The 22,853-nt window shown below is 51.2% G+C and overlaps 2 protein-coding genes and 1 long non-coding RNA gene across 5 annotated transcripts in view; all 3 read right to left on the bottom strand.

The window, feature by feature from the left end:
- The window catches only part of Faul2 (FAU ubiquitin like and ribosomal protein S30 fusion like 2), a 733,200-nt gene that overhangs the window by 271,596 nt on the left and 438,751 nt on the right, over positions 1 to 22,853 (bottom strand). The gene's annotated exons all lie outside the window — the stretch shown is intronic.
- Rab11fip4 (RAB11 family interacting protein 4) overlaps positions 1 to 22,853 on the bottom strand; it is a 108,017-nt gene that overhangs the window by 71,750 nt on the left and 13,414 nt on the right. For 2 of the 3 annotated variants that reach the window (XM_006246903.5, NM_001107023.1), the window contains exons 2-3: positions 8,862 to 8,949; positions 7,439 to 7,527 (exon numbers count right to left, since the gene is read on the bottom strand). In XM_006246903.5, coding sequence (XP_006246965.1) covers positions 7,439 to 7,527; positions 8,862 to 8,949 — 177 coding nt within the window. Of the gene's footprint in view, positions 1 to 7,438; positions 7,528 to 8,861; positions 8,950 to 20,880; positions 20,902 to 22,853 lie in introns of those variants that run through there. The other variant, XM_008768017.3, reaches the window with a different exon arrangement.
- LOC134480704 (uncharacterized) lies at positions 17,551 to 20,922 on the bottom strand. The gene is made up of 2 exons (XR_010055419.1): positions 20,783 to 20,922; positions 17,551 to 19,730 (listed from the first exon to the last, which is right to left on the bottom strand). It is a non-coding gene; the product is annotated as an uncharacterized LOC134480704 (long non-coding RNA).

The raw sequence follows: 22,853 nt of genomic DNA, 5'->3' as shown, positions 1-22,853 counted from the left end.
GGAACAAGTGAGGCGACGCCTGGAGAAGAGAGACTGCGGTGGTTTGGTGACACCAAAGTTTGGGGATGGGGAGCAAACAGGACTTGTATATTATAATACAGTTTGGGTACAATCGGTAAAATATAGTTGGTACAGTCTCCTTGACTTCTTACATTAAAAACAAAAATACAAAACTATTAAAAATCTATTTTTAAAAAATATGTATTGGGGTTGGGGATTTAGCTCAGTGGTAGAGCGCTTGCCTAGCAAGCGCAAGGCCCTGGGTTCAGTCCCCAGCTCTGAAAAAAAGAAAAGAAAAAAAATATGTATTTTGTTGTTTTATGTGTTTTGCCTATACGTATGCATGTGCAGCACGTGCATGCAGTGGCCATGGACGTCAGAAGAGGGCACTGGATCTCCTGGGACTGGAGTGAGAGACAGTTGTGAGCTGTCATGTGGGTGCTGGAGACCAAATAAGGGTCCTCTGGAAGAACAGTCAGTGCTCTAACTACTGAGCCATCTCTCCAGCCCTAAACATGTATTTTGAGCTGGATTGGTAGCTCATGTCTATACTACCAGGACTGGGAGATTGAGGCAGAAGGGAGACTGTTATTTCAAGGCCAGCCTGGGCTACATAGTAGATATCAGGCCAGCCTGGGCTTCCTACTGAGTCCAAAAACAGGTAGAGCCAGAGTGAGGCCCTGTCTTAAAGCAACAGTAACAACAAAAATCTACTTCAAAAATAAAATCTGCACATCTTTTGCTATGATGATTCCATTTCTGGATATCTAATCTTCTAGTTGCTTACAGAAACCCTGAGGACACAGGTGCTGTCTGCTGTGAAGGAGGAGAGCTCGACAGGGCCCTGCCACTCTGTCATCACTATCCCCCCCAGGACGATGGAACCTTCTGGACAGTAAGACTGAAGCAGTGTTGTCTATGCACCCAGGCCTCCAGGAAGCCCAGCACAGATCCTCCTCTAGGGTGGGGCCAAGGGGACCCGGAGAAAGAAATGCCTAGGGAAGTTTTAAAACACAAATACCAGACGGCCTGTGGCAGTCAGTGGGCAAAACAGACGGCCCAGAAGGAAGACAAGGCCAGAATCCAGACAGAACACAGCCTTCCCGTAACGTAGGTAGATGGGCGCTGGAGAGATCGGTCATCAGGCAGGAGTGCTTGCTGTCCGAGCATGAGGTCTGGAGTTCAGCTCTCACATCCTAGCACCCACGTAACAGACTGCACACGATCCCAGCTGCACAAGTAGTAGAGCCTGTGGGCACTGTATGTCCTCTTTGGTCTCCACTACACACACACACACACACACACACACACACACACACACACACACACGTTAATGCAATAAAACTAAACAAACTAGGAGAGGTTTGACGTCACCAGTTTTGGGGTTCGAGATATGCAGGTGGGACCCGAGGTCACATTCCATCCCCTGGGAGGAGGGACACTTGCTGTGGCTGTGATGGGCGTTCCAGAGAGAGAGAACAGCGGGGAACCCTGTTGGGTAGACAGCAGCTGTGACAGGAGAGGGCTCTGGAGAGCACAGTGCGGGAGGCTGCAACGTATGAGGGTACTGCGGGGGACCCTTTGACCTAGGCTCCTTTAGATGAATGGTAGCACGAGACTCTGACACTGGCAGCCACGTGGGAGGAGCAGGTCAGCGATGCTGCTTGGTTTGATGAGTTCCTAGTAATCTGCCCACATAGGTGGATGACCAGAATCTCATAGTTAGGTTTTGCCTCGCTGCCTGCCAAGTGGTGACCACAGCTCCTGGCCAGCAAACTCTTTCTTTGATGCCTGTGGGCCATGACTTCACAGCTCTCTTTACAATATGGACTGAGAGTCACACAAAAGGGAGGCAGTAGGCGGCCCTTGGAGCAGATGGGGTGGGTTTGGGGGTGTGGGTTGGGGGCTTGTCCTGGAGACACCATCCCTGGATACCTTCTGGCACCCTTTCACTAGACCAACATTTCCCGAACTGAGAAATATGGTCAGCAGCACGTTTGGCAATATATAGTGACATTTTCCCCAACGGCTGTGTCAAACTCTGAGGACAAGGGTGTCCTCCACAGTCAGAATCTAGTGCTGCACAGGAATGGTTTAGTAAACACACAGAATGGACTTGCCAAGGTCAAAGACCCAGGGTGGTGCCCAGCATCAGGGCCTCCATGCGACCCGGAAGAGGAGCAGAGGTAGAAGCCTATCCTACAGCCAATAGGAAAGCGTTTTACAGTCTCAAGGTGACTCCCATCTAGCCATGATGCTGCAAGTGATGTCCATACCCTGAAGGGATCATCTCCCTCCCTGAGGGTTCTCGGCCCCCGCACTGACAGCTGCATACCATTCTCTACCTCCCCAACCCACCTGTATTCCCTGGGGACACATTGGAAACCCACAAAGAACCAGGATATGGCTGGCTTCCTGGTCTCGGTCCCACACTGACCTCTAGGGGACAGCTGGAGCACAGCAAGGTGCTGGGTACCTGGTCCGTAGCATGGGGCTCTGCCTCCAGCGGGCTTCCTCATAGTCTTTGATGAGCTATGGGTTTGCCCCATCTGTTCCAGGAGCTGGAATCCCAATGAATTCTAATGATTCACTCTGCCTGGCTGGTTTGGGACACCCAGGAGCCCACAGGCAGGAACTGGCCCATGTCCCCCAAGCTATCTGGCTAAGCAGAACAAACCAAGTCGCCTGCCCCGTCTATGAATATGCAGCCTCAGTGGGTGCTCTGGCTAGAGCGGTGTGGAGGGCAGAAAGCGGTTTGTTTCTCTGGAAGAGGCTTAAAAACGCGGAGCCACAATCACAGTCACATTATACATCCCTGCGGGAAAAAGCCAGGTTGTTCTGACTGCTGACTCCCTGGAACCTCTGGATTTTGGGAAAACAAAGCTACAAGACCACTGCTTATAAAGAATTCCTCTTGAAGGTCAGGTCCCCCAAGCCTATTTCTCCTCTCTGCTAAACACACCATCTTTTCTGTCAGTGGTTGAGACGAACGCCACAGAAGCAGCCGGAGCCCATGGGAACATGTGTCTGCTCCTGTGTACCCCAGGGGTACCTGTCCTCAGCGCTTCTCTGGTCTCCCACTTCTCAGCGCACAGGCTCTGTGTCTGACTTTGAAAACGTCGGGCCTCAAGGTTGAAAGGGACGCAGAGACTCTGGTGACCGTGGATCCCTGATCTGTCCTCTCATTAAATCAGACCTAGATTGGCTGGGCGAGTCTTGCTTTATGGCCAAGGAAACTGAATCTCTGAGGTGTTGAGGGGAACTTGCTGAGATTGCATGGCCAGTCAGTGGCCAAAGTGAGGTATGGACCCCATTTAAAAGGCTGGTACAGCCTACTAGCCTACTCTGCACCCTCCACAAAGGCTGGACCCCAAAAGAGTCCCGGTCACTCAGTGTCTGCCCCATGCTGGGGATTCTCTGTCCCAGATGCATCCATGAACTGGGCACAGTAAGACGGTTCCAGAGCCCACAGCACTGGCCTTACACATACCTTGGAGCCCGGTTATCCTGGTCTACCACTAAGGGTTCTTATGTTGAGCACAATCTGGACACTGGACTGGAATCCTGGCCCCACACCAGCTGGAGCTTTAGTCTCTGTCACCTTCAAACTGTTAGACAAAATGTACAGGTTTCCTTTGTGTGGGCCAGGCGTCGGCGCTAAGCAGACCGGACAGAAAGAGCCTTGCTCAGGACGGTGTTTTGTGCTACTAAGACTGAAACTAAACTGCTTTGTGCTTTCCCAGAAATCAGGAGGGTTTTAGCTGGCACAATAAGGAAGTCTCCTGCTACCTTAACCCTTTCAAAATAGCAGTTTAATGCTGGCCAATCGGCTTTTTGCCCCTGTTATTCAGTTTCCTCATTCCTGTGATAGCAACATTATGTTTTAAGTTTAAATTACTGTGCTTAAGAGATCTGAGAAGCAAAAATACCTCACCAGGTGGTGGTGCCTTTCATCAGGAGGCAGAGGCAGAGGCAGAGAGGCAGAGGCAGAGAGGCAGAGGCAGAGAGGCAGAGGCAGAGAGGCAGAGGCAGAGGCAGAGGCAGAGGCAGAGGCAGAGGCAGAGGCAGAGGCAGAGGCAGAGGAGGCAGAGGCAGAGGCAGAGGCAGAGGCAGGAGGATCTCTGTGAATTTGAGGCCAGCCTGGTCTACAGAGGGAGTTCCAGGATAGCCAGGGCTACACAGAGAAATACTGTCTCTAAAAACAAAACAACAAGCCTCTAACCTGAAAGGCCCACTTGCCCAAGAACAGGTAACGCCCTGGAACGCTAGGGACTGATGTTCTGTAAGATAACAAACCACATGTTTTCACTTCTATAAACAAACCTGGTTGCCCCAACTACACAGGATGTGTGCTTGATATGGGTAGGTAGAGGAGGTACATTGGCAGGAAGTACGTCAGGATATATGACTGCCCCTGGTTGGACAAAGGCAGGAAGTATGTAGCCCCGTGAGTTTTGCCTTTATAAGCCCCAGGCTAATGTATTTTGGGGCCATACTCTGAGCACGAGTCTCAGGTGTGGTCTCGGCCAGTGTTTGTTTTTCGGGTTTCTTTGTTTATTATGTATACAGAGGTCTACCTGCATGTACGCCTGCAGGCCAGAAGAGGGGATCAGACCTTATTATAGATGATTATGAGCCACCATGTGGTTGCTGGGAACTGAACTTGGAACCTCTAGAGGAGCAGCCAGTGCTCTTAACCTCTGACCCGATCTCCAGTCCTCTGGTCAGTATTTAATAAAGCCTGTTTTATTAACATTTATTCATGGTCAGATGGTGAATCTCTGAATGTCCCCAGATCCATCACAGTTCCCACCTTATAAAATCCACTGTTCTGTTCCTGCCCTAGACCTTGTGTTAGTCCTGTTGTCTTTGTGACAGAGGCCTAAGAAAACAATGAAGGAAGAGAGGAAGAGAGGGAGGCAGAGAGGAAGGGAGGAAGGAAAACTTATCTTGGCTCATGGTTTGAGTCTCACTGGGATTTATTGCTTGGAGACTGAGGTAAGACAGAGTAACACTGTAGTAGAATGTGTGGTGGTAGTGGTGGACCTCAGGTGGGGGAGGCAGAGTGGTGGTGGAGATGTTGCTAGGGGGAACCTGATCTATCGACTTTTCCCTTTCTTTTTCTTTTTCTTTTTTTTAAGATTTATTTATTATATATGACTACACTGTGGCAGTCTTCAGACACACCAGAAGAGGGCATCGGATCCCATTACAGATGGGTGTGAGCCACCATGTGGTTGCTGGGATTTGAACTCAGGACCTCTGGAAGAGCAGTCAGTGCTCTTAACCACTGAGCCATCTCTCCAGCCCAACTTTTCCCTTTTGTGTCCTTTTATTCCAGCCGACAGGATGGTGGGGCCTGTATATCCAGAGCAGATCTCCTTTTAGTTAACCCTTTCTGAAAACACCCTCCTCCATGTACCGTGAATGGCCTTTCCCAGTCTTCTAGGACAGTGTTTCTCACCTGTGGGTCCTGACCCCTTTGGGGTCACATATCAGAGACCCTGCATATCAGATATTTACATTATGATTCATACCAGTAACAAAATTAAAGTTATAAAGTAGCAATAAAATAACCTCATGGTTGGGAGGTCACCACAACATGAGAAACTGTATTAAAGGATCACATCATTAGGAAGGTTGGAAAACTCTGTTCTAGATGCTTCTGAATCTGATCAGGTTGGCAGGCTTAGTCATGAGAACCTAGATAAACAGTCTACCACCAGGCTACACGCAGCCTGCACAACCGCAATCTTTAACTGAATCAGTTACACTTTAGTCTCTTGATAATGCCTTAGCCTTCTTCAACACAGTCTGTTTGGCCACCCTCAGCATTATGGGACCCCTTATAGCTTCCTCCCCATGGTCCTCCCCACAGAAGCCCACTTGGACATCACACACAAAAGTGTCCAAAGAATCTGGTCAACATCTACTATGGCTCTAGGCGTCTACCATTTCTCAGGGAGGTGGCCTCAGGATGAGGTACCACCTGGAGCCACAGAGGTTTTGGAGCTGACTTGGGAGAGAAGCCAAATAAGTCCTCATCTGGCCAGAAGGTTCCCTGGAGACTGGAGACAGTGCGATTTAAACTGTCTCTGTAGTGCAAAGCTGTGCTTGCAAAAATAGTCCAATGCATTATAAATAGATCATTTGGTGATAATAGCAGAATGAATTAAGACACACACACACACACACACACACACACACAGAGAGAGAGAGAGAGAGAGAGAGAGAGAGAGAGAGAGAGAGAGAGAATGAGAATTTATGTGGAGGCCAGTGTGTATAGAAGCCAGGAAACTAGAGAGGGACAAAAGGGGACAAGAGAGGCCTTAAGGAAAAGGCAATAACTAGGGATAGAAAGGTTTATGTGGGTATGCGGAGCAGAAGGAGTGGGAGAGAAGACTAGAGGTCAACTAGAGGTCAACTAAAGCCAAGGGTATATGACAATACAAAATGAAGTCGGTCTCTATGATGGCTATTCTTGGTTGCCAGCTTGACACACGTGGGAAGAAGGGACATCCTTAGCTGAAGATTTGCCTCCATCGGATTGAACTGTGGGCACGACATCTTAGCGACATCTTATCGACTCTTTATTGATGGTAGAGGGCCCAGCCCAGGGCAGCTGGCCCAACGCTAGCTTAACAGAAGCAGAGAGCACTCCAGCAAGCAGGGCACCCCCATGGCCCTGGCCTCACTTCCTGCCTCCAGGCCACTGCTTTGAATGGCTGCTGGTACTTCCCTCCGTGATGGGTTGTGATCTCCCTAACGTGGTTCTAGTCATGGCATTTACCACATCAGCAGGAAGCAAAGAGGCACAGAGCTCTGGAGGCCTTGGTATTTCCCTATAGGAGGGGCGTTTATGCCTAACCACTTCCTGTTACCCACACCTGAGTTTATGACACTGAGATGACTTAGGGTGATGCCCCTAGGGGCCCCATGATGGAGCTGGTCAGAGAAAGACCACAATGGGGACTCTCAGCCCCTGGAGACTGGGTTATGAAAACTAACTTTAAAATGAAAAAGTTTTAATTACATAGTGCGTGTGTGTGTGTGTGTGTGTGTGTGTGTGTGTGTGTGTGTGTGTACGTGTACACTAGACTTCCTAAGGGCTTCACTGTGCCCATTCTAAAGTGCTGTTTTCTTCTTTTCTTATTTTATTTTGAAACAGAGTCTTGCTATGTAGTGTAGGCTGGCCTCAAACCTGTGGCAATCCCCCTGCCTCAGCTTCCTGAGGATTAGGATTAGAGGCAGGTGCCACCTTACCCAGCAATTCTGTAGTTGTTTTTTTTTGTTTTTTTGTTTTTTGTTTTTTTTTACTTTGATGCCAGAAGACCATAAGTGGAAGGCCCAGTCCTTCCAGACCTTCTAAAGCTGAGCCCAGGCGCCAATGCAGAGGGTGGCCTCATGCAGCAGGCACTGAGGCAGCAGCCACTCTTACCTGCTCCACACAGTCTGGGATGTCTGGAGAACATGGCAGGGTCCCTGCACTCTCCACCGACAGCACGTCCTTCAGCAGCTCCTCGCACCCTGTGGACAGACAGACAGTGGTGAGCCTCAGTCCACAAGGCTGTTCTTCTGACTAATGGGCCTTGAAGGGAAGAACTGGAAGAGCAGACGGCCACAGCTCGGAACACAATGGCGGGGGAGGAGAGGCCTAGCTGCATGGGCCTGGTTCAGGGCACCACACGAGGTATTTGAAAGGCATTTGATGAGAGGAACTTCTTCTAAGGGACAAACCCCAGCAGGGACATCTCAAGAGAGGAGACACTCACATATCCAGGAGCAGGCTGAGTGCAGGGGAGCACCGAGCTAGAAAGTACTTCCCTCTGTACACAGGGGCCACCCACAAAGTTCCCTCACAACCCCCAAGCCCTGGAAAGGACCACCCTAAGGAAGTCAGGAGGCTCCTACCCTGGCTCAGCACAGGCACAGGGCAAGTGTGGTCCAGAGAATCAAACAAATCCCTTCAGAAAATCTTAGGGGTTTCAGGGCTTCCTCAGCTTCCCCAGTGAACCTCTGTTTCCCTCACATTTCTGCTTCAGGATTCTTGCTTCCTTCCTACTTCTGGGACCCCCAGGATCTTGCAGAGATGAGCTCTCCCAGACCTGACCACAGAAGGGAGAACCTGGCTTCTTTCACAGGTGACAGGATCCCTCTGGAAGCAGCTCATGCTCTCCCAGCCTCCAGTGCCAGCGCAGTGGGGAGGCTCAGAAGTCCTGGCTGTCTCCCTAAGCCATTTTCTCAGGGGCTTGGGGGAGCTAGATGGGAAAGTTGAGTATTCCATGAGTTCTTAAAACTGCCTTTGGAATTTTGGAAGAAAAAAAGAGAGGATTGGGGAAGAAAGGAAGGAATTCAGAAGGGCTTAGAGAAGAGAGGGCAGGTAATAAATAAGCCCTAAGAGGAGAAAGACATGGCAGCCAGCTCTCTCCAGCTGTGGCCAGAACTAGATTGGTTTGACTCCTCCCCCTTTGCTGGGAATGGATCCCAGAGCTTTGCACTGGTGAGGTAAGCTCTCGACCACTGACTGAGCCAGTACCCCAGCCCCATACCAGGGCCCCACACTAGAGTGGGAAGTCCCGGGAAACTCCTCCGAAGCACAGCCATCCTAGCAGGAGACAGCAAGAGACAAACACGGAAAAGAGCAGTTTTACAGAGGGGCAGATATGAGAAGGGCAGAAAGACGGCCCTGCCCTGGTGGGGGGGATCCTGTAGTAGAGGTTCAGAGAGAGCCATGCCCTAGACCTTTCTCCTTAACCCACATGGGTCACTAGGAACAGAGCCCATTTCTGGAACCCACCCTAGGCTCTGGGACCCCTGTGGGCTCACCCCCTAGCTGGACAGGATTTCCAAAAGGACCTCACCTTTCATGGCGAATACTCCACGGCAAAAATCCTTGAAGTTGATTCTCCCCAGGTCATTGGGATCCAAACACTTCACAAGTTTTTCCACCTTTGGGGAGGAAAGAAAACACGCATCAAGAACCCTGGATACCCCAAGAGCCCCAGGACACCAGGGCAGAAGGTGGAACGGAGGCTGGTGGGTCTTGCCAACTAAGTCAAAAGGACACCAATGTTCCCAACTTGGTCTTTCCCTCTAGGATCAAGTTATTCTCTCTAAACTCAAGTGAGAAAAAGTAAAGAAGCCTCAACGGTGCAGGGTGTGGTCCCACAGCTTCTCCAAACCCTGTCCCAAGGACAGCACACTGAAAGCCAACACTCACCTAGGTTCACTGTTTGTCTAATTTGTAGACAGGGTCTGGCTATGTAGCCCAGGCTGGCTTAAAGCTCTGAATTCTCCTGCCTCAGCCTTTTGAATGTTGGGATCACAGGCATGCACCACCATGCCTGGACAAGAACTCTTGTTGTTTGTTTTGTTTGTTTGTGGAAGCAACTTTTATGTGTGCCAGGTTGGCTTCAAAGTTGCTAAGTAGCCAAGGACAGCCTTGAACTTCAGAGCCGTCTGCCTCCACCTCAGGAATGCTGGGATTACAAGCCTGTTTATGCAATGCTGAGGACTGAACCCACGGCCTTGTCCAGGCATATTACTAAGGTGCTATGTCCCTAGTCTATGTATTTTTAGCTTCCAAATTAGCTTGTACCTTATAGCAGTCCTCCATAACACTCATTCATTCATTTACTCATTCACTCACTCACTCACTGATTCAACAACTGACCACTGTGCACCTCCTACTTGCCTAGTGTTGATGGTGGTAACTGGTTAGTTACACATGGTCATGTGCACACACATGCATAGTCACACATATCTACACATCCATATTCACGCACCTCCTCAGGCAACTTCCCCAAGTCATCGCCATCTGTGGAAAACGTCATCTATAGTAGAGAGACTGTGTTTTGATGATACAGCTGCTTTGGGGTTACTCAGGTTCTGTACATAAGCCCGATAAACTCAATGGCTCCCCACGAGTTGGACTTCAGTGGAATCATACTTTGGTTTGCCCTACATGGTAGGGGGCAAGTGCTTGTGTATATCTTCCTTGGGGAAAGATTCAGAAAACAAGGACAAACTCTGTCTGGAATTCCCTCAGGCTGGGCTGCAGCCGATAGTGTGAGGGCATGCTGGGAACACAGACCCACATGCAGGATGGAATCTGTCACTGCTGTGGCTGTTGGCATCATCACAGGAGGGTCTGCCCTCACTCCCAACTGCTTGTCACGTGTGCCAGAGCACAGGCAGGTGGGAAGACTCATCTGCTCTCACACTGTTTTCCCTGCACATCCACAGGGTACTTGTCCAGCATGGTGGTTGCAGCAGGCACCTAATCCCTGGTCACTGCAGCAGCCCAGCATCAGGGGCTGGGCTTGGTGGGTTTCAGTGAACACAGCTCCCATCACAGCCACTCTCCACTCCTGTGCATGGTGGCTATGTGTACCTCTTTCCAGTTTTCCTACTCTGCTGGATCTGAGGGATAACCCAGGAGTTATGCAATGTCTTAGGATGTTTCTGCACCTGGTGCCTAATAGAACATCCCTCGGATTCAGATATAGCAGAAGTTCAGAGGGACCCGTCGGGCTGTGCACTATCCAAAGTTAAGGAAGCCCCAGCTCTTTTCCTCAGCCTCCATGAAGTGGTAGAACATGTCAGGTAACAGGGAAGAGGCTTTTTGCCAGCTAAGGCCTGGCCAGAGCATCCCTAACACTGCAACTGTCAGCCCTGCTCCCATCTCCACTATCAAGGAAACTGCTGACACAACCAGGCAATGATGTGACTTCTGAGAATAGTACTGCCCAGGTGCCACCTGCAGGCTGTTGGGGACTCATCCAGTTGGCCATCCTCGACTCCTCTCCTTCTGTCCCCTCCCATTACGGAGAGCTTGGGACACACTGACCCCTACCCTCCCAGCCTCTAGGACCCCTACAGCCATTTCCAAGGCCAGGGCCTATGCCTTAATTATTTTGCGGACAAGTCCAAGGCATCTACTCCAGAGTGTCAAGTGCCTAAAGAGAAGCTCCAACCTCACACACTCTGGGGGACAGCAGGGTTCTGTAATTTACCTCTAAGCCCTAATGCCTAGGGCCTGGGGACATCACTGGGGCAGACTGTCCATCCTCTGCTTCCAGCAAAAGCTAGTACAGAGGTAGGTGTTGGGGGTGTCTGAAGCAGACAGACAGAAAGACAGACAGACAGATAGAGAGATGTGAGCCTGTAAGGACCTCCACACAGTCCACAGAGATGTGATCCAGGCCGCAGTTAGGAGTTCACAACTACAATGACTCCCTTCTCTTCAGCTAATCCCACAGAGCTCAGGAAGGTGGTGGTCCCAGGGGATTGGCTATAGTAAGACAGCTTTGTGGAAACTATATAATTAGTAAATTCTATGTCACATACAACTAACACCCATAAAGACCATAACAGTGCTTGCAATGGCTTATCTATCTATCTGTCTGTCTGTCTGTCTATCTATCTATCTATTCATTTATTTAATTTTTGTTTTGTTCTTTGAGGGAGGGTTTCTCCGTGTAGCCTTGGCTGTCCTGGAACTAGCTCTGTAGAGCAGGCTGGCCTCAACTCAGAGATCCACCTGCCTCTGTGTGTGCCACCACCGCCTGACAGGGGCTTTTTATTTTTTTTAAAGATTTATGTATTTATTATATATATATAGGTACACTGTAGCTGTCTTCAGACACACCAGAAGAGGGCATCAGATCCCATTACAGATGGTTGTGAGCCACCAAGTGGTTGCTGGGAATTGAACTCAGGACCTCTGGAAGAGCAGTCAGTGCTCTTAACCGCTGAGCCATCTCTCCAGCCCGACAGTTGCTTTTTAAATGAGGCTTTAGCAGTATTTTGTAGAAATGGGTGACAAAATCCTTGCAAGGCCCATCAGAGTTCATTTTGAGCTATTTAAACAGTAGCTGCTGTAACAGTCCCATGTTACATTTGAGGACACTAAGGCTCAGGGAAATTAAGCCATTTAGGCAGTCACCAGCAGTGGCAGCAACTGAGTAGGGTCTTCCTAACTCTAGAGTGCCAGCGGCAGATACCTCCTGCTTCCCTGCCCTCTGCAAGTGTGTGGTCTCTACTGGGCCACCTATGTGCATGGAATATCAATTAAATTCCTTACACCCCATGTGGGAAGACATATCTAGGCTGGGGTGTCACTTTGTGAGCGTGTGTAAGCCCGGGCCTCTCTCCTTAACATGGTCAAAGAAATATAAAGATTCCAGAGGATTGTGTTTGAAGTCAGCCTAGGCTACAAGAGAAATCCCATCTCAGAGAACGAGCAGGCAAAACCAGAACACACAGGGAAGGGAACAGCGGGATCTGGGGCTGTATCTGCTGAGTCCCAGGAAGGGGCAGGGGCTCTCTCACACCAGGGAGTACAGCCGGTAGCACTGAGGGCCAGCACAGATGGCGGTCAGTCAGCAGTCCCTACAGTCCCGGCAGCCCCAGGCTCCTCTGGCTCCCGTGAGAGGAGAAAGCGAGCTCCGAGGCAGGCGAGGCGGGCAGGGATGAGAGGAACAACTAAAGCCTGCACAGCTGGACTTGCCGCACAGCTCGCTGCTAGAGGAACTGGTGGTTCTGCTGGCAGAGGAGTGCTGATCTTTCATTACTGGGCTTCCCCTTCTATTTCTGTTGCTCTTCTCTTCAGGCTGGTTTCTCCATTAATCCCCCAGAGTCACATCTCCCTGACAGAAGGATGCCATGATGCTGTAAGCCAAGCTGAGGTCAGCTTACCGGTAAGATCTCTCCTTCCCCTGCTGCCTCCCATACCCCCCGCCCCCACAATGCAGGCCTGGCAAGCCAGTGAAGGCCAAGCAGCCCTTTGCCCACTGAGGTCTCAGCTGCCTCTGGCTTCCGGCACTTAGCCCTTCCTACCAGGAACCAAACTGAGTGAAGGGCAACTGCCTTTATGCCAGGCTCTGTTCGACCACAACACAGACAGGTTTACTCCAGCTTCACAGGCTCCTGGATCCTGAACTCCCATTTTACAGACGAGGACATACACAAGGCTCAGGTGTTTGGGGTTAAGGTCACACGACCACGAGGAGGCAGCTAAGTTCAGGCAACCCCCAGTAATTATTGCTACTGAAATAATTTTGATCACTTATAAGTTCCAGAACTTGCTCTGACCAGATCGGGGAGGGAGCTAAGAAATTTTGACCAGAAAAACTAGCACCAGTACAAGAAACCCTTGCTTAAGAATAGGAATATTAAAGGAAAGAACTGAACTGTTAAAAGAAAGGTGGGCAGCTAGCATCCTCTGGGCTGTAGACTTCAGACCTGTTGTTAAGATGCCAATATTAAAGTTCTGGGAAGAAGGGCGTGGTGGCATGTGCCTCCTGCGAAATGGTCGCTAGTTCCAGCCAGCCTCGTCCACACAGGGAGACACCTGGCTCTGGGTGAGCTACACAAGGACCCCACATCCTGTCTCTCCCACAGACCACAGCTGAGCACCTGAGTGGAGAATCTAAAGAGACAAGACTCCACAAGGTGAACGAAGGGAAAACAAAGACTTGAATTTGACGGATTATCTTTACCTTCCTTTCCTACCTCCTGTGCATCAGATGGGAAGAGAGGGGGCTCAAAAAGAAACCCTTCCTGATGCAAAGCTGGGGAGGAGTCCCATCTGAGTCAAAAACAAGGAAAATGCCCTAGGTGTTTCTCTCCCTTTTCCTTTACGTGTGTGTGTGTGTGTGTGTGTGTGTGCGCGCGCGCGCGCGCGCGCGCGCGTGCCTGTGGGGCTTCTATGGGCATTGAGAATGCAGATGGTTCACACACATGCACACAAGCAAAATGCCCATACACAAACAATAAAAATAAATAGGGCTGGAGAGATGGCTCTGCAGTTAAGAGTGCTGGCTGCTCTATCAGATCACCTAGGTTCAATTCCCAGCACCCATACCATGGCTCATCCATCTGCCTCTCCAGTTCCAGGGGATCTAACTTTGCCTTCTGGCCTCCACAAACACCAGGCAAGTGGTATACAGACATATATGCAGGCAAAGTTTTTTACACGTAAAATTAAATTTTATGTGTAGTTTTGTCAAATGTAAAATATATGTGTATACACATAAAAATTTTTTTAAAAAAAAAATTAAGTGCTAGAGCTGGCTCAGCCAGCGCTACTAATCCTGGTGCTTCTGTCCTCGGTACAGATCATGGAATGGGGGCAGCAGAGGTCCCTGGAGCAGGTCAGGCTGCTGGGAGCTGGAGAGGGAGGTAGGTCTAGCAAATGGCAAAGGGAGCAGGGGAGAGAGGGGCTCCGGCCAAGACTGGGGGTCTGGGGGAGAAAAGTCAGAGGGATGCCCCTGAACTCTGAGGCCCAGAGGCTTAGGGTATAACTGGAATGGGACATTTTGGGTTAGATCCCTTGCAGGAACTGGATCTTGTGAAACCCTTGTCAGATCAGTACCAGGAAGATCACGGTTACCCAGGGTCTGCGGACAGCAGGCTGCCTGGTTAGCAGGCTGGCTTCAGTGCTTTATCATGACCTACTAGGTCAGGAACTCCCAGACCTCTTCCTCTGAGTCTTCTCAAGCTGTGGGCTGAGACCCCCCTCTGCTGAACCTCCGTCTCCAAAACTATTTACATTATGATTCATAACAGTAGTAAAATCAGTTATGAAGTTGTAACAAAATAATTTTATGGTTGGGGGTCACCACATCGTGAGGTATTAAAGGGTTGCAGCATTAGGAACGTTGAGAACCACTGGTCTAGAGAAACAGAGGATCTCTGGTCCTTCCGTCTGCCCACCCTCCTGTCACTCTGCATTAGAGAAGGCAGAGGTGGGAGCACCTTCCCATCCAGGCTCTGCTCTCTTTGCAGGCTGAGTCTTTCCCTCTGCTGCCCACCCAGAGGGCTCTGGCCTCCTCTGGGGCCTCAGGGCCAAAGGCCTCAGCTGCTGTTTATCCACTTTCCCGGGGCACACAATGAGGCCAGTGTTCTGGAGTCCAGGAGACAAAGGGTGCAGGCAGCTACTGACCTCTCATTAATTCTCAGGGAGGGAGGGGAGGAGAGGTGGGCAAGAGTTCCCACAGAGCCAGGTGCAGACAGAGAGGGAGGAGTTTCCACAGAGAGCCCTGCCAGTCCCTACACCCCAGGCCAGGCTGAGGAATTCCAGTCTGATGTCAGTTCCTAGTCACCACTCCCAAAGCCCGCACTCCATGGGGTGCTCAGGGCGTCGTAGCCTGTGTCTACTCTGGAGTCTGTGTAGTCACCTTACCCCTGGAAGACAGTTCTCCACACATCAACAGTGCTGACTCTCAGGGCTTTGGTGGGATCATCTAGGATAAAGATGCCTGAAGAGAGCTGGAGGGAACGAGTCCGGGCAGGAATGGGCAACTGTGCAACCTTTGCAGCTCCACCATCAATCTACTTGATCTTGGAGAACTCCTCTCTTTATGCCTCAGTTTCCCTTTTTGGAAACCGAGAGTGCCGAGTAACACTAATACCGGCCTTGAGAGTCTGTATGGTTGGGATGTCTCCCCAGGGCTGTTAGGGGTACACATGAGGTTAGGGAAGGGACAAAACCCAGAGTAACAGAGAACGAAGGGAATGAAGAGAAGTCAGTGTGTCCTTCCAAGGCAGGGGCACAGGGCCCTGTGGGGGACTCAACCAATGCCCGCAAACAATGGCAAGAACTGAAGCAGACCCTGATAGCTGCTTCCCTCTCCTCCCAGCAGGGCAGCCTTCGTCTGACCAGAATACCTCAGTCGGGGCTAGGAGAACAGACTGAGCGAAACCTGAGCTTGGTTGAGGCAAATGTCTGTTAAACCTCTGTTCAATGAGATGAGACAGGAAGAGAACCCTGCAGGAGTTCTGATGGGAGAGGGGTGAACCAGTCACACAAGGTCTCCTGGAGAGGACTCGTCATGCTCTACATTGGGGAAGATCTAAGGAAGGAGGCTTCTGACTGCATGATGCTTCCAAGCCACTGCCCTTGAGCTGCTTTGCCTTCTCCATATACAATGCGCACACACACACACACACACACACACACACACACACACACACACACACACACACACACACGCCTGCACGCCTTCATTTTTCTCAGCATTTGAACCATGTCTGGGGTTTTGTCACCACAGCTGAGGGTCCCTGATGAAGAACTCTCCTTGGACTGGTAAGAGCACCTAATGCAGACTCATGAACCTGAGCCTGGATCCTAGCAACCGTGTTGTAAAAAGCTGGGTATGGCTTGCACGAGCACCCCCAGTGCTGTTGGGAGTGCACTCAGGTTTGCTGGCAACCAGTGTAGCTCTAGGTTCAGAGGCCCCAAAGAGAGAGCAGGCACCCACCTGGCATCCTGCTCTGGCCGCCCTGCATAAGCACAGGAGCTGGGGCCTGCACATCCGTGTGTGCGCAACACCCCTCCCCCTTCCAGGACCTGATGGTGGAAAAAATGGGGATGGAGGGAAATTTCAAGAGTTAAGGAGCTTCCTTAGAAGAGAAGGTACTGGGACTGGAACGCCTCTGGTTAGGGTCAGATATCAAGAAAGGAGACCTGTCACCATGGCCTATGCCACCCCTGTCCTGGGCAGTGTAGTCTCAGCTGAGCTGTGGCTGGAGCCCTTTGGAGACTCCAGCATGTCCAGGTGTCACCAGCAGCCCCTCAATCTGTCTGAGCTGCTACAGTGGAGAGTCCCTCTGGCCACCCACGAGGTCTTTGTTTAGTATCTGAATAGTAATGAAAATGACAGGGGTGTGGGTGGCCCCTGAAGTTGGCTGTCCTCTGTCCCCGCCTTCAGCAAACACTTATTTCTTCAGCCCCATGGGGAGAATGACAAGTTCCCAGGAAGCTCTCAGGGAAAGGACAGATGTCCATTGTGAGTAAAATAAAAATAGCCACGAGAGGAGCATAAAAGCACCCAGGTGACTGACTGATCACATGCCCACACGTCTGGGCTGAAGGTCAATCCAGGTCTCTGTGGTAGTCAGAGCTGGACTGGAATCCCCCCTCTTCTGTTCACCAGTGGTGTGAGCAAAGGCCAATGACTCAGCCTCTGAATTCCACCTCATTATCTGCGGGGATTTAGAAACACGCAGGCTCTAGAGAAGTAGCACTGTCCCAGCTCATGGAGCTGCTCTCCACAGAGGTGTCTCCACGAGCTGGCCAACTGGTGGCTAATCCTTCTGCTTCCTCTCACAAGAGTTTTTAATCCGCCCAATTTAAAAACGGAATTGGATCATTTAAGAACCCCAGCAGGGTGGTGAGGACAGTGAAGCCCTTTAGTTCTTAAAAAGGGGAAGGCTCACAGTATTTCGGGGGTAGATAAGACAGAAGCGGCCACAAGGTCACCTCCTAGATGTTTAAGGGAAGCAGAGCCCAGAGGGCTGGGAAGTCACCTGGGGGCAGCCAACGGAGGTGGCTGGGCTGGACCTAACGGATGGACACAGCAAACATGCAGCTATGGGGAATCCAGGCGAAGCAGAGAAGAGGTGGGGAGAGAACCAGAAGACATGGGAGGGGTGGACAAGAGCTCAGGAGGGGCTGCAGTGGCACCAGCTGGGTGGGGGCCCAGCACCTGCTTTGGCGGCTGGAGGACATGGAGCATGGTCAGGAAGACACTATCCCCTCTGCTGGGGGTGAGGGTAGTGATTAGCAGGGGCCCAAGGAGCCAGGTTTGTACTTAGGAAGGTGCTGGAAGGTATGGAGGTAGGGGGAAGGGAGAGAAGGCAGGGAGACCATAATGAGGCGAGTACAGTCCAGAAGAGAAGCCAAGGCCATGTGGGGATGAAGAGGACACTTACTTCACTTGGTGTGACAGACACAAGGAGGCCAGGTTGACTCCTAGGGGTCATTCCCTGAATCTCCACAGACAAGGAGATGATGACCTGGGGCATCAGGCAGGTTTTGGTCGGCCAGGGTAGCATGTCTGCCTGACCACAAATCCAGGTCCCCTGGACCTTCAGGCAGGAGACCTCTGCTTCCATTGTCTCACTAATGACACTGACCTGTCTGCAAGGGCAGCAATGGCAGAAGAGGGAACTTGTCTCCACCCAGAGGACAGGGGTGGCTCTGGCTGAAGGTGACAAGGTGACTGGGCTCAAGGAAGACCATAAACACAGCATCTTCTCTCAGTCACTCAGCCAACACCAGCCCCATGTATGCTGAGGTGCACAGGGTGCTGGCAGATGGGTTCGAGGCCCGGGATGGATGAGAGCTCAAAGGCACGGCCACCACTGCCCTGTTCTCTCTGTGGGGAGGGAAGACGTGGAGAGCCCCACTCTGAGCTGCTGACAGAACAGAGACTAGGAGAGTCTCAACCTCTCGGTTGGGTGGAGGTTCCCACTCGGCAAGGCTGGGCCCTGAGATTGCTTTTCTGCCTTTTCATTTTGATTTGGGGGGCAGGGTCTCTGGTAGCCCACGTTGGCCTTGAACTCTTCATCTTGTGTCTACCTGTGGCATGTTGGGATTAGAGCTGTACAACACTTATGTCTGGTTCCATGCAGTGCAGGGGATCAAAGCCTTGTGCTTGCTAGACAGACATTCTACCCACTGAGCTACATCCCCCAGCCCTCTTGAGCCTGACTTTCTAACTGCTCCTAGCACATGCCAATCCCAGCCATCCTTTGACTAGCAAAGTTCTAGTTGACATCGATGGCCCAGTCCTGAATTCTGAAGCCAGGTCCAATCTATGCACATTACTTGCTTGGGTTTTTGATGTGCTAGGAAGGTTAAGAGGTAATGAGGACAAGGCTGGGCACACTTCTCGGAACTGTTTCCTGGCCGTGGGCCAGGGAGCTCACCCTGCAAGGGGAAGGACACCTGTGCTTCCACAAGGGAGGGGCACACTGGAGGCCACACCATGGCCGAGCGGTCCCTGGTGTCCTCCAGCCCAGTGTCGGGGTCTCTGTGGACACTGATGATTCTTGGAGCGGCTGGAGGGGCACTGCTCATCCTAGGGCTTTGTTGGAGTTTCTCCCACCCTCGAGTGAAATGCCTTCCCCTGTGCCTTCCTCTCTCCCTCAGAAGCTGCAATTGGGCTGAAGGCTTCACAAACTCTGGGGAATTACATTTTTGCTTCTGAAGCAAAACAAATTATGGCAGCTCCAGCCGAAAGTCCCGGTGCTGCTCCTTCACATGATGAAGGAAAGGCTACAGGTCCGGGAGCCCACCAGGGAGTTTCTTGGTGAGTAACACAGCCTCACCAAGACACAAACGAACTGCAGTCCCCTTGAGTCTGGGGTTTTCTCCTGCGAAATGGGCAGGTGGCAAAGGTCAACTCAAACTGTTACCATGGAGACCAAGGAGAATTTTGGACTTGAAAGTCATGGTTTTGTGCTGGGGATTTAGCTCAGTGGTAGAGCGCTTACCTAGGAAGCGCAAGGCCCTGGGTTCGGCCCCCCAGCTCCGAAAAAAAGAACCAAAAAAAAAAAAAAAAAGAAAGTCATGGTTTTGAGCAGGGGCTTATTAAGGGACCTGTGGGAATCAGGCAGGCCCCTAGGAAGGCTATTGGGGGAACGAAGATGCCCTGTCTGCCAGAAGGTTTCTGTTCTCCTGAAACCCCACAGGGGTCCTAAGTAGAACCCCTCTGCCTACAGGCCAGGCAGAGGACCTGCCCCCACCAGCCCATGACCTGGTGGGCCTGTCTTAGATACTTTTGTATTGTTGTAGAAAGACGCCATGACCAAGGCAACTTATAGAAGAAAGAATTTATTTGGGGCTCACAATTTCAGAGTGTGTCTACAACCATCATGATGGGGAACATGGCAGTAGGTAGGCAGGCACTGGAGCAGTAGCCAAGAGCTCACATCTTGATCTACAGGCATGAGAAGAGAAAGTTAACTGGCAATGGTGTGGGCATTTGGAACCTAAAAGCCTGGCCCCAGTGACACGCCTCCTTCAACAAAAGCCACACCTCCTAATCCTTCCCAAATGGAGCTGCCAACTGGGGACCAAGCATCCAAACCTATGAGCCTATGGGGGCCATTCTCCTTCACACCAGCACAGGGCTCATCTCCAAGAACCTATCTGTGCTGTAATGGATTTAGTAATCAGGCCCTGCTGGGGGTACCAAGGAGACATCTCAGACCAATGAGGAAAGCAAAGACTAAGCTGGCCCGCCCATCCATCCATCCATCCATCCATCCATCCATCCACCCACCCATCCACCCACCCACCCATCCACCCACCCACCCATCCATCCACCCACCCATCCATCCACCCACCCATCCAACCACCCATCCATCCATCCACCCATCCACCCACCTACCCATCCATCCACCCATCCATCCACCCACCCATCCATCCACCCATCCATCCACCCACCCATCCACCCATCCACCCACCCACCCATCCATCCACCCACCCACCCATCCATCCACCCATCCATCCACCCACCCACCCACCCACCCATCCATCCACCCATCCATCCACCCATCCATCCACCCACCCATCCACCCATCCACCCACCCACCCATCCATCCATCCATTCACCCATCCATCCATCCATCCATCCACCCATCCATCCACCCATCCACCCACCCACCCATCCATCCACCCACCCATCCATCCATCCATCCATCCATCCATCCATCCATCCATCCATCCATCCATCATGCCTGAAACAGTGAGGGACTATGGTTTCACCCACAAAGTAAGCTGTGCCCAGAAAGGTTGAGGCCCTTGCCACAGTCTCTATGAAGCCATGTCTTTGGGAGTCTCAAGGTCTATCACAGGAAAAATGGTTCTCAAGAGGCTGGAGTCATAGCTCAGTGGTAGAGCACATGCTTAGCATGCACAAGAGCTGTTCCGTCCCCAGCATGACCACAACTAAAAGCCTTTCTCTCAGCCAGGCGTGGCAGTGTGTACCTGTAAGTCCAGTCCTGGGGAGGAGACAGGCCATCCATCCTAGCCTTGTCAATGAGCATCCAGTATAACAAAGTACTGAATCCTTCGCAAGGACTTACTGTTGTACCCAGAGATCGGTGACTCAGTCCTCATCTGGGAAGCATCTTCTGCAGCAAGCGGCAATTAACAGAGACCCAGGCCTGGTTAAGGGGTAGAGAATAGAAAACCTCGGAGAGCTGAGCCCCAAACGGATCATTTGTATCACAGCCCATCCTCCCAAGGCTCACACATCTTTTCAGAAGAGGGAGTGGAAGGCTCGTAACAGCCGGAGGCAGTGGGTGACTATGGGGAGAGAGCGTTTCATTTTCTGCACACCACAGGGCAGGTGCATGTATGAACTCACGTGGTTGTGACAGCACGCACGAGACCTGCTCACACTCGACAAAACCCCAGCTTGGAGGAGTCGAGCCTGGACGGAGCAGCCCTCGGCAGTCGACGACTATAGGAGAGGGGCAGGCAGCTTCCTTTAAGGGTGTGACCCCGGGTAAGGAGGTGGTTCCACCCAAGAGTATCTGGGCAGCACAAACTGGACTTTGAAATTTTAAAAAGGGGGCGCGTAGTCGAGTAGGGGAGGGAGATGAATATGATCAGAATACATCACATGAACTTCACAAAGAATAAACTTATTTTTAGAACTGGGTGGTGGTGGCACAATCTTTTAATCCCAGCACTAGGGAGGCAGGCAGAGTCAGGTGGATATCTAAGAGTTTGAGGCCAGCCTGGTCTACAGAGGGGGCTCTTTGGACAGCCAGGGCCACACAGAGAAACCCTCTCTCAAGATTTTTAATCTATTTTTAGAAAAAGAATCAAGAGACTTAAGATGTTGCAGCACTCTGCCTGGGTGTGTGTATAAACGCTTGGGAATCTTAAACTCTCTTCTGCTTCTTACAGAAGTCCTCGCTGTACACTGCCAGGAGTAACAAGAGCTGCAGGAAGTGTGGGAGGTTCAGTCTGCCCGGCACCCTCGGCTCTAAACAGAAATGTATTCTCGGTCCTTTTATCACTCTTCTCTGTGACAATGTTCTAGTTAACCAGCTTAGAAAAAGAAAGAAAAGTGAGGAGACAGAGAAAAGATCCCAAATGTGTAACCGTTAGCTTTAACATGGAGGTTCGTCACACAAACATGTGCACACGTCTGCACAAACAAGTACAGACGCCAAACATGCACATATACAAACACATAGATGCATTTATACACACACATACACATACATATAAACAGACACACACACACACACACACACACACACACACACACAGCCTTTTCAGATCAGTAAGTCTGAGACACACAGGCCTGTCACAGCCTTCCATTAGCTTCCCCTACCACTGTCCCTGCTCATGGAGCTTCCTCTCACCTCCAAAGGACCAGGATTCTTCATGATCTGGGCACTGCCCTCTATGGCTGTTCTGCTTCCCACATGACACTAAGTAGGCCATTTTGGCAGCAGAGTCAGAATCTGGGTGAGAGGGTTTGCAGGTCCTTAGTGAGGACATACAATCCACTTGCCTATCCCTTGCTGCCAGAGAGTCTTAGGGCAGCTTCCTTCCAGACTGTACCTGACACACACCCAGGAGAACAGATTCTAGGTGAGTTCTGTGTTCAAGCAATTTCCTAAGCGAAGAAGCTGACAGCTTTGGACTCTCCAATACGGCTGCAGCTCTCTTGTAGCCCTGTCAGAGTCTGGGACCAGGGTCAGGCCCAGGGCTGCCTCTTCGTGGCTGCCATTTTTTTCTCCATAGCAGGAGGCCCTGGAGTCGGCTGGGGAAGTTCCTTAGGGACTAGAAAAAGTTCAAGCCTGTCCAACCAAGGTCTTTCTGCAGATGCAAACCCTTTCCCAGCAGGCACTGCAACACCAAATGGGGCGAGAGTCCTCATACATGATTCAGGCCTTGATTCATAATTCAGATCTTTCCCAAAGTGGGCATGAGGAGGGCAGGACAGAGTGGGGAGGGAAAAAGCAAGAAGGTCCTAGGCACCAGAAAAGTCAGAGCTGCAGACTGCCTGCACACCAGCCACCCAGCCAGCCCTGGT

This window comes from Rattus norvegicus, chromosome 10 (genome assembly GCF_036323735.1).
Source record: "Rattus norvegicus strain BN/NHsdMcwi chromosome 10, GRCr8, whole genome shotgun sequence".
NCBI lineage: Eukaryota > Metazoa > Chordata > Mammalia > Rodentia > Muridae > Rattus > Rattus norvegicus.
This window is presented reverse-complemented; position numbering and strand designations above follow the sequence as displayed.